This window comes from Berghia stephanieae, chromosome 4 (assembly GCF_034508935.2).
Source record: "Berghia stephanieae isolate SIO BIC M18660-M18661 chromosome 4, UCSD_Bste_1.3, whole genome shotgun sequence".
Lineage (NCBI taxonomy): Eukaryota > Metazoa > Mollusca > Gastropoda > Nudibranchia > Aeolidiidae > Berghia > Berghia stephanieae.
Window position 1 is genome coordinate 84586340 of NC_088363.1, and position 12500 is coordinate 84598839.

A 12500-nucleotide genomic window follows, 5' to 3' on the forward strand; every position below is an offset into this window, starting at 1 on the left:
CTTTTTACTGGCTCTGAAATGACCTAGATGTGTCACACGCGCCGTATAACCCCTGGAATCAAACAAAAGAATGTTTTGTATTGATATATTAAATAACTGGATAGATTGTAATTTGAAATAAATTCACTTCAGTTTTGGTGCTTCAGGGTTAATAAGACAGGAACGTTGTATTTTTAAATTAGGTAATGAGTAATATGTGTTACTGATATGCGTGTATAGATTAGTCATAACTGTGTAAAGGTGAAACCCACGCCTATCGTGTGATTTTGATGTGCTTGTCAAATGTGTTAATCCGTCTTTGTTGTGCGTATCCTGTACCTTTTTTTTCTTGCAATGATTGATCTTCGATCTGATATTGTGCTGGGCCAAAGTAACCTTCAATACTTTACTGCCAACCACACCAGCTGGCTGGAATTACAGCCATGGGCTATCACTATAATATGCATGGTCCGTTAACTCACTCAATCCTATAGATTTTTTGCTACTTTTCAAAATTGGAAAAACATGTATTAAAAATGAGCATGTACAAAGATAGTTTTATTCAACTATGATTAACATGCAAAAAAAAACAAAAGACCACAAAAAAAAAACAAAAAAACAAAACAAAACAAAAACAAACTTAAAACATTAGCTTTGATACTACGCTTATAATTTGTCTCATAAAAATGTAATAGATAGGCACGGGGTAAAAGTAACCCGGGTAAACTACTGATATAGTCGATGTTAGGGTTGAGTGAGTTAAAAACCGAATTAACTTGATCAAGTTTTAATAAGTATTATGTCAGGAAGGAGTGGTCGCCCTTTCTCTATTTCAACAAAAACTGAGATACACCGGAAGTATTTTCTGCCGTCCAGTATTAGGCTTTATAACAAACAATAATCATTTTATATAATTATTTTCTCTCTTTTTACTTCCAAATAATGTAAATATTCATTTATTAATTTATTTGTTTTGCAATTTTAAAAAAAAATTTCAATTTATAGTGACAATTTTAATTATTTTAAAGTGTTGAAATTATTGATATATAAAGCGCGGCCCTATCTGCGAAACCGCTCCTTATATACATAAATACACACATACATACACACACATATATATATACACACACACACACACACACACACACAAATATTTCCATTATCTATTTATCTTACTATGTAAATTATAACACGTCTGTACAAAAAAAATTCCTTTTTGGAATGCAATAAAGCATTATTATTATTATTATTATTATTATTATTATTATTATTATTATTATTATTATTATTATTATTATTATTATTATTATTATTATTATTATTATTATTATTATTATTATTATTATTATTATTATATTATCATTATTATTATTATTATTATTATTATTATTATTATTATTATTATTATTATTATTATTATTATTATTACTATTATTATTATTTTAATAGTATCTAAAACGATATCTTACAACTGTAATTTATTTAAAAAATAAACTGGGAAATAACAGAATTCACGAGCTTTCACGACGTTAGTTAATCGCATTCCCCCCCCCCCCCCTCCTCACCCCCCCCCCCCCGCCCCCACTAGTCAATACCAAATCACTGCCAGAGGAGGCTTCAGTAAAAATGAAAAATAAAAATAATAGATATGAAAATGAACTTTCGGGTAGAACTCCTTCGTCAGCAAACAAACAGGAACACGAAAAGAAAAAAAAAAGCATTTGAAGAAACAACAATAGGTAACGATTTAAGTGATTTTACATTTATTATACTGACGTTTCTTCATTTTGTCTTGATTATGATATTTATATTTATATACAGTGTTGTTGGTCATATTATTATAAACTTACAAATAGCGGGAAAGAGGAAAAAAGGACGCCCAAAGACTAGATGGTGGGATAAGGTAAAGGATGATATGATAGAACTGGGCCTGGGGGAAATGGTGCGCTGAACCGAGATGCATGGAGATGTGTCATTCATTATGGCAACCCTGCAAAATGCGGGATAAGCTGAAAGAAGAAGGAGGAGGAGAAGAAGAAGAAGAAGAAGAAGAAGAAGAAGAAGAAGAAGAAGAAGAAGAAGAAGAAGAAGAAGAAGAAGAAGAAGAAGAAGAAGAAGAAGAAGAAGAAGAAGAAGTTGTTGGTGTTATTATTAGTTTTGTTGGTAATATGTTTAAGGGAAGGTGTATTAATGGGTGGTGTTATGAAATGTTATGCCACATCATCAATAACAAATATTTTCCTTTTTCTCTCCTTCACAGATCAACCCTGTTGAAAGAACAGACACATTAGGCAAAGAAATTTAAATAGTAATCACCAAGGGCTTCCAACGGAATCATTCTGTGTTCAATAATTGGATACTCGGAGCACATCCATGTAACTTTTTTTTTTTTTTTTACGAAAGTAACTTCAGAGTTTTTGGCTCTTAATATTCTAATTTAGGCGTCATAAGATTATTTAATGGAAGATATCGGAGATAGATGTTCATTGAAGTGGTCCAGATTATTTCTCAATTGATTCAAACCGTAGAGCAAAGCTTGCTTTAGCACGTCGAAATTCTATGCCACAATGTGCTTTTTATTACCTTGAAGTCCGTGTAAACCCAAAAAGTACCATCGTTCTGACATTCTTACACACATACTAGATACCTACATACCCTGGTACACTTTATTCTTTTTTTTTTTTATATAAAAAAGATACCTAAAAATTATAAATTACACAATCTGGTAACTCAAACCATGCCAGCAACTGGTTTCCATAAGCTTCTTAAAACGTTGCACTCTTTTTACTTTTGAAAATCTGTCACGTACCCACCAATCAAACTCTGATATTTTAATATATTATGTTGTTTTGTTTTTTTCTGGATGAATCGTGGCCGAAAAATATTATTGTTAAAATGGTCAGAGGTACACATGTACTTGCTTTCATGCAGATAAGGAAACTATATATTCATATATTGTTTTCTTTGATAAAAGATCTAAGTCCAATCAAAGTGTAATATTCAAGACTAATGATTTGATTTGATTTTTTAAAAAGAAAGTTGCATTTAAACTATCCTTACATGAAACTAGTTTGAGACAGCGGATTACCTATTTCACCAACCCTCCCAAAACGGTTTCAGTGTTGTGTAGGGACGAACGAACCTGATGTTTACATTTAAATGTTAAATCTAAATTATTAAATTAAAGTTTAAATTCCTGTATTCATTGTGCAGTGAGAGTGGAAGTTCTTAAACTTGAAAACAAGGGGAGAAATTTCGTAGTTTTTACTATTTTTAACCCCGTTCTCTCCATTCGATTCATTCAAGTACCGTGAGACTGTCGTCTCTGCCGGACCAAACGGGAAGATGGGAATGGAAAGTTCAATAATCAGAAAGACAGCTCTTCTTTGCTGGATAACCCTTTAACTGCCGTACGCTCGAAAGACACGTATTTAACAATTTGGCCAGAAAACTCGTCCCTCAAATATCGATCGATTTAAATGACCCTCATTCTGACAAAAACTCTTAAACCTGGGACTTCGCGAAGTCCCAGATCTTAGAGTTTTTGCCAAGGTGAGGGTCATTTGAATCGCTCGATGTTTGAGGGATGAGTTTTCTGGCCAAATTTTGAAATCAGTAAACTGGTAAAGAAATTACATTCAATACCTTCTCCCCAAATAAAGCATGATGAAGCTTTAATCCAGACGAAAATGAATATGAATAATGCTAACTTCAGAAGATGGGAGGAGACAAATTAATGGTTCTTGACCTTTTGAGTTTACCCTTTATTAAAACAAATTATTTAACATGTAAGAAATTTGATATAGAATGAATGGCTTGTGGGTCGATAAAAAAAGACACAAGATATTGTTATGTTTACATTGTCGACGAGGAGCCCTAACCTACTGTATCGTCATTTCATCTCCTTGTCGACGTGGTAAACAGAGTAATATAGTATTTACTCTCTCTCTCTCTCTGTCTCTCTGTTTCTCTCTCTCTCTCTCTGTCTCTCTCTCTGTCTCTCTCTCTCTCTCTCTCTCTCTCTCTCTGTCCCTCTCTCTCTCTCTGTCTTTCTCACTTTTCTAAACATTATAAATTTGTTCTAACATGTTAAATAGTTTGTCTTGGTTGGTGAAAACCTGACACGTCAAATTTCAGTTTTCTTCTGTAGTTGATTGAAGCTTGGCATTTCTTCATATTAGTGTTCCATGTCGTAAATTTTGTCCAAAATTATATTTCTGACGAGTATCAATTTTAGATATTTAATTCAACCCGACACAGTAATCGTATCAGGCTGTGACGTCAGGTCTCTGTTATGGTAATAATATAAGTGAATACGTGTTTGATATTTCTGTTGGGATATAACAAGTCGACTTCACATTCTCGTTGTTTTCGGATTTTCAACTTCATTCAGGAAATGATTTATTATGATATTTTTATTTTGATCTTTTGAAGTTAGGAAAAAAATTCTCGGGTCTGTCTCAAGGATGACAAAGTGAAACGAAATTATGATAAAAGACAAACAAACGTGTTCTGGAGATTGAACATTTACCTCTGGGTTCAAAATCAAGTGACGTTGATACTGTACGGTTGTGACGGCCTGTAGCTACACCATGGCTTCTGTGAAGGAAATTGGCAATGACGGCATTGAAAATCAAGCAGAAGATGAAGGTAAGTTGGAAACAGATGTAGAATTCACGACTATATATATATATATATATATATATATATATATATATATATATATATATATATATATATATATATATATATATATATATATATATATATGAGTGTTGGTGGGTACTCGTAGGTACGTAAGTGCTCGATAATGATGGTTAGAGCTAATATAAAATATAAATTGTCACTCACATTATATATGGCCAAGACGTACGTTTCTGTGGCTTTCGTCAACGTCTTCAGTCGGCATAATGTCGGAAGAAAAAAAAATGTATTCCGTTTGAGGAACCCACACACACACACACACACACACACACACACACACACATACACACACATACATTTACACAGACACACACACACACACACATAATATAAGCAATGAGAGCACACTACAACAATGTCACTTCACATCAACACTAATCACCACTACACAACGGAAGCAAGGACATACGGAGTGTAAACACCTCAAACTGAATACATTTTTTTCTTCGGACATTATGCCGACTGAAGACGTGGGCGAAAGCCACAGAAACCTACGTCTTGGCCATATATAATGTGAGTGACAATTTATATTATATAAAATAATAATAATAATAATAATAATAATAATAATAATAATAATAATAATAATAATTATTATTATTATTATTATTATTATTATTATTATTATTATTATTATTATTATTATTATTATTATTATTATTATTATTATTATTAATGCGAGCTGTTCTATAGAGCAACATCCACTATCACTAAACAAGCTAAACATAATGGCCTTACAGGAGATAACAGCCATATTCAAGACTGAACGTGGTGGACGAGACATATATATATATATATATATATATATATATATATATATATATATATATATATATATATACATACATGTGTGTGTGTGTGTATATACTTCGTGAAGTCCCAGGTTTGAGAGTTTTTGCCAAGATGAGGGTCATTAAAATTTATCGATATACGAAGGATTTTGGGCCAAATTTTTAAAGACGAGATTTTCCAGAGTAGGAGGGCCTGATCGTCCGTCATGCGTACAGTGATTGCCATGTAGTGTCTGTGTGGGATTAGTGCTTCGGAGCCATAAGGCCCTTGGAGCCCGATTTTATCCCGATTTCTTTAGTGTGAAAGGACAATAGTAATTGCTTGCTATACTCTGGATAGGACGTTAGTCTATCGAAACGTACTTTCCGCCAGATCTAACAGACCCAGCTACCCATAGATAGGAGGCAGATGGGGTGGGGGGGGGGGGTATAATAAAAATCTCAACTGCACCCGGGATCGATCTTGAACCTAGTGCGTGTGAAGCGAATGCTCTACCAACTGAGCTAACGGATTCTCCCCCTCACCCTCCCCCCCCCCCCCCCCCCCACGTACAATAGTTTCCGTGGATTACCTTAGTGGCAGGGACGAGGAGAACTGATCAAATAATCTAGTCAGGTATAATGAACAGATAGAGACGTGTTAGTTTTTGTGACCGGACCAGCAAATATAGAACGAACTTGACGATACTTGAAAGTTGTATTTCCAAAAATACCAATCAGAGGAGAGTTCTATTCCAGTAAGAGAGAGAGAGAGAGAGAGAGAGAGAGAGAGAGAGAGAGAGAGAGAGAGAGAGAGAGAGAGAGAGAGAGAGAAGAGAGAGAGAGAGAGAGAGGAGAGAGAGAGAGAGAGAGAGAGAGAAGAGAGAGAGAGAGAGAGAGAGAGAGAGAGAGAGAGAGAGAGAGAGAGAGAGAGAGAGAGAGAGAGAGAGAGAGAGAGAGAGAGAGAGAGAGAGAGAGAGAGAGAGAGAGAGAGAGAGAGAGAGAGAGAGAGAGAGAGAGAGAGAGAGAGAGAAGAGAGAGAGAGAGAGAGAGAGAGAGAGAGAGAGAGAGAGAGAGAGAGAGAGAGAGAGAGAGAGAGAGAGAGAGAGAGAGAGAGAGAGAGAGAGGAGAGAGAGAGAGAGAGAGAGAGAGAGAGAAGAGAGAGAGGAGAGAGAGAGAGAGAGAGAGAGAGAGAGAGAGAGAGAGAGAGAGAGAGAGGGAGAGAGAGAGAGAGAGGATTTAAACTTAAAAGAAGAAAAGGAGGTGGGACATTTATCATTTGCGACATTCTGTAGAAAGAATGTAAAAAACAACTACAATAACAACAAAAACGAAAAAAATCAAATAATGATAACAGAAAAGATAAGCAGCGCCGATTTCAAGCCTTCTGAGACAGACATCTTATCCATTCGGCCACGACATAGTAACCCCGTGTGGTGTCCGGGGTCCCTCAACTGAGAGGGTCAAGAATAGCCCAACGCCAAGCCAGCGTGTCGTAAAAGGCGACTAATGGTGTGTGATTCCCCCATCTTTGAGTCACCTGGTCCTCCAGGTTGGGGGTTGGCAAAGGGTTAACACCCCTTTCCGTTAAACTCAAACCGTTACAGAAACACAGACAGACAAACCAAATCCTTTTTTTAGCTTGGGCGACCGAAGAGTTTCTGGAATTACAGAATTTATGAAGGACAACAGACAAAGCCGAAAGGACTCTGCTGACCCGATGACGTCTTCGCCAAACAAGCAGCTTCGAATTGCGTCGTGGAACGTTCGCACCATGTATGAAGCAGGAAAAAGCTCTCAAGTTGTGACTGAGATGAGAAGATACAGGCTGCATATACTTGGAGTAAGCGAAACCCACTGGATACAATCCGGACAGAAACACCTCAAGTCTGGGGAGAAGATTTTATATTCAGGGAGAGGGGACGGGATTCATACACAGGGAGTAGGAATAATTCTAAGCAAGTTTGCCCAGAAGTCACTGAGAGGATGGGAACAATGCGGAGAAAGGATCATCATGGCGTCCTTTACAACACGGAGTAAGAAGATCAGCATGAACATTGTACAGATCTATGCCCCAACAAATGATGCAACAGATGAGGACAAAGATACATTTTATGGTCTGCTACAACAAGTCATTGACAAGTTGCCAAGGAAAGACATCAACATATTGATGGGAGATGCTAATGCAAAAGTGGGACAGGATAACGTAGGCTATGAAGGTATCATGGGACGTCATGGCATGGGAGAAATGAATGATAATGGTGAGAGATTTGCAAATTTCTGTGCATTCAACAGTTTGGTGATTGGAGGATCAGTGTTCCCCCATAAGAGGATCCACAAAGCAACTTGGGTCTCACCAGATGGTGTGACAGAGAATCAGATTGATCATTTTTGTATCTCTCGTAGATTCAGACGTTCATTGGAAGATGTGACAGTACGGAGAGGGGCAGATGTTGGATCAGACCACCACCTGCTATTGGCAAAGCTTAAGCTCCGACTCAGAAAACATGGGACCAGATCACATACAAGAAGAAAATTCGAGGTGAATGCACTTGATGGGGAAAAGAATGAGGAATTCAAACTACAATTGAGTAATAGATTCCAACCTCTTACTGAGCTCGAGGAGGACATAGATGTAGAGTCACATTGGGCAAAGATCAAGGAAGTCTACATAACAACTTGCCACGAGGTATTGGGGGTAAAGAAATCGGAACATAAAGAATGGATAAGTCCAACCACCTTGGACCTTATTGAAAAGAGGAGAACAAGGAAGGAACAAGTGAATGCAAGCCGAACAAGGGCTTCAAGACTGGATGCACAAGAGCAGTATCGAGCCATAGCTAAGGATGTCAAAAGATCTGTGAAGAAAGACAAGGAAGCATTCATGAACAGACTTGCAGAGAAAGCAGAAGCAGCAGCGACTGGAGGACACATGAGGATCCTTTATCAAACTACCAAGACACTTGCTGGAAAATATGGGAAACCAGAGGTACCAGTCAAAGACAAAGATGGGAAAACTATTTTTGGAAAAGAGGCTCAATCTGAACGATGGAGGGAACATTTCAACTGCCTTCTGAACAGACCACCACCAGACAACCAGCCAGAAATTTTGCCTGCAAGGAATGAGCTACCAATTAGCTGTGATCCACCATCGATAGCAGAGATTGTGGGTGCCATTAACAAGATGAAAAAGGGGAAAGCTGCTGGACCAGACCAGATTCCACCGGAGGCTCTAAAAGTTGATGCGGAAAGAAATGCTGAGGCCCTGCACCCACTATTTGAGAGAATCTGGAATGACGGGATATTCCCAAAGGATTGGAAGGAAGGACATCTTATCAAGCTTCCAAAGAAAGGGGACCTCAGTAATTGTAATAATTATCGAGGCATCACTCTTCTTTCTATCCCAGGAAAGGTTTTCAACCGTATTATTTTAGAGAGAATTAAGAATGCAACAGATGCTAAACTGCGGGACGAACAGGCAGGTTTTCGGAAAAACCGTTCAACCACCGACCAGATTGCCTCTCTGCGAGTCATAGTGGAACAGTCTATAGAATGGAACTCTCCTCTTATTGTCAACTTTCTGGATTACGAGAAGGCTTTCGACAGTATTGACAGAGCAACATTGTGGAAAATTCTGGCACATTATGGACTCCCGGAAAAGATAGTAAACCTCATTAAGGAAAATGTATGAAGGATTAAGTTGCAGGGTTGTACATGAAGATCAGCTTACTGACAGCTTTGAAATTAAGACTGGTGTCAAGCAGGGATGCTTGCTCTCTCCATTCCTGTTCATCCTTGCCATTGATTGGCTAATGAAGGAAACCTCCAAAGGGAGAAGAAATGGGATACAGTGGACCCCCTGGACACAGTTGGATGATCTGGATTTTGCAGATGATCTGGCTCTTTTGTCCCACACCCAGGACCAGATGCAAGCAAAAACCACAATTATAAACAGCCTCTCGGAATCAATGGGTCTAAGAATTCACCCTGCAAAGTCAAAGGTCTTGAGGATAGGTACGCGTCAAAGGGAGCAGATCAAAGTAAAAGATCAGGAACTCGAAGATATAGAAACTTTCTGCTATCTCGGAAGTATAATTGACAAGGATGGAGGCACGGAAGCAGAGGTGAAAGCACGAATAGGAAAGGCACAGGCTGCATTCACATCTTTGAACAGAGTTTGGAGAACTAAAGATATCTCCCTTCAACTAAAGCTAAGACTTTTCAACTCAAACGTGAAGTCTGTCCTACTGTATGGATGTGAAACTTGGAACGCATCACAGGCATGTATAAGGAGGGTACAGATTTTCGTAAACAGGTGCATGCGTAAGCTACTCAGAATAAAATGGATGGATAGAATAAAAAATGAAGAAGTATGGAAAAGAACACAGCAGAAACCAGTGGGAGAGGATATAGGAAGAAGACGATGGAGGTGGATTGGACACACGCTTAGAAAGAATGACTCAACTATAACAAAGAAAGTATTGGACTGGAACCCTCAGGGCAGAAGATCAAGGGGAAGGCCACGAGGAACATGGAGAAGAATTAAAGAAGCTGATATACAGAGAAGTGTTAAGACCTGGAATGAGATAAAAAAGTTGGCTCAGGATAGAGAAGGATGGAAACTGTTTGTCTGTGGCCTATACCCTGACCCAGGGTGAAAAAGGCTTTGATGATGATGATGACGACATAGTAAGCTACTATCCCTCGACCGATTTGTTGTTTGGGTTTTAAAAAAAAAAACAACTTTTATTGATATCTTGTTTACATTACTTGTCTCTTTACATATTTTTATGTGCATTAAAAACGTTTTCGCATTCAAAAAAAAGAAAGAAAAAAAAGCGTCTGTGTACAATTACCGTTGATTATACACAATATGTCTGGGTATTTTCATTGATCATTACACTCAGACGCGTCTGTAAATAATCACATTGGAAGTGAAGTGAATCGAGTTGGAGGCTACACCAGATGTTGAAGAAGAAAAAAAAAGGAATTCAAGAAGTGAATAACTCAATAACACATCTATTTGTCTAATCATTTCATTTAATTTAAAAAAAGCTGGTTATTCAAAAGTATTGCATACTTCTTATCCGTCTTATAATTGTTAAGTTCACCCGAGTGTTGGTTCATGGTTATCGGTCGATGACAGGGACAGAAAAACACAACAGAAAACATTAATAAAATTATTATCAAGTCAAAAATGGAACGATTGAAATGTTTATTAGACAAGCTCCGACACATAATGCGATAACTACCGTAAAAAATATGCGCTGTTTAGTTAAGTAACCCGGGACTCGTGCTATGAGATTATGGTAATTCTTTGCTTCTCCTCGATTATTGATTGGAACCAGAAGTGAAAAATGAATAAATACAAGTTTTCAACAGATAAAGTATTTGATTAATTTATTATTATTATTATTATTATATTATTATTATTATTATTATTATTATTATTATTATTATTATTATTATTTAGTAGTAGTAGTAGTAGTAGTAGTAGTAGTTGTGGTAGTAGTAGTAGTAGTAGTAGTAGTGGTAGTAGTAGTAGTAGTAGTAGTAGTAGTAGTAGTAGTAGTGTAGTAGTAGTAGTAGTAGAAGTAGTAGTAGTAGTAGTAGTAGTAGTAGTAGTAGTAGGAGTAGTTGTGGTAGTAGTAGTAGTAGTGGTAGTAGTAGTAGTAGTAGTAGTAGTAGTACTAGTAGTAGTAGTAGTAGTAGTAGTAGTAGTAGTAGTAGTAGTAGTAGTAGTAGGAGGAGGAGGAGGAGGAGGAGGAGCAGTTGTAGTAGTAGTGGTTGATTATCTAATCTTATTTTATCTTCTTAAAGGCTTGCTAGGATAATATACGTTTCCTTTCAATGCTTTATACATGACATGGTATTGAAATGATCTGAACAAATTATACTTGTTTTTGTTGGGTTTTTTTTATGACAACAAATCGTATTCCTATTCAGATCTTTATGAATTTAATTCTTTGTCGATCAATTTCTTATTAAATAGGTTAACAGAACTGGCGTTTTTTTATTTGTTTCAAATCACGCTGAGGGTTATTTTCAATCGTCCGAAAAAATAAATGAAGGCCACTTAGCTGAAGAAAAGGCTGGCTTTGGAGTCGAAAGAAGCACAACGGAACAGATATTTAACTGCCGAATACCAATGAAAAATCATCTTCAATACCAAAAAGATCTATTCTATAATGTCATAGATTTAAAAAAGGCATAAGACCGAGTGTGGCATAACGATATCTGACAGGTACCCTGGAACGTTAGGATTGAAGCAGGACTCATCTTAACAATTCAAGCGATCGACAAATCATCCAGCAGCACTGTCATTCTCAATAATCAGATTGGTGAGTATCTTAAGACTTCAGGAGGCGTAAGACAAGGATCTCATTCAACTTTTTCCTGGAAAACATCATGAGAGAAACTCTTCACAGTTTTCATTGATGATATAGATCTTATTGGGGGGAGGCAACCAAGACCTACAAGAATTCACGGATAGACGTGCCAAAATGCAGACTCCAATAATGGGATGGAGGTCAGCACAGAAAGTTGAAAAATATTTGTCAACAGCACATCAAATGCACCGCCCTGATCGTCATGGACAAGGAGCTTCTAGAAGGGGTCAACGCTTTCTAATATATCTGGATGGAAAAATCAACATCTGAAATAAGAATTAGAATAGCAATGGCAATTTCTGCAATCGCCAAATTGAATCTAATTTGGAAGAGTAAGAACGCCAACAAAACTGAACCTATTCAAATCTATAATTCTAGCGACAGTTTTACATGGATGCGAAAGCTGGACATCGTCAGCCTGTCAGCAGTCAAGATAAGAGTCGACACAGGCCTTCGAAAACTCTTCATCATTTCCTGGGAATATGTGCTCAATGAAATACCATCACTGGCTGGTCCACAAGAACCCCGACTTGCTCCCATCCAAAATAGAAAGCTCTCTAGGTTTGGTCATGTGGCACGAAACGACTCTTTGGCCAAAACAATATTTATGCCGCAAGTGCCGCAAAACTTGTGATACCAATTATGCAAGTGATCGATG

At 37.2% G+C, this 12500-nt stretch overlaps 1 protein-coding gene across 2 annotated transcripts in view; it reads left to right on the top strand.

The window, feature by feature from the left end:
- LOC144971427 (uncharacterized) overlaps positions 1 to 12500 on the top strand; it is a 94839-nt gene that overhangs the window by 35262 nt on the left and 47077 nt on the right. For both annotated transcript variants that reach the window (XM_078912325.1, XM_078912331.1), the window contains exons 2-3: positions 2240 to 2354; positions 4414 to 4629. In XM_078912325.1, the coding sequence (XP_078768451.1) occupies positions 4572 to 4629 (58 nt within the window). In that variant the 5' untranslated portion in view covers positions 2240 to 2354; positions 4414 to 4571. The remainder of the gene's footprint in view (positions 1 to 2239; positions 2355 to 4413; positions 4630 to 12500) is intronic.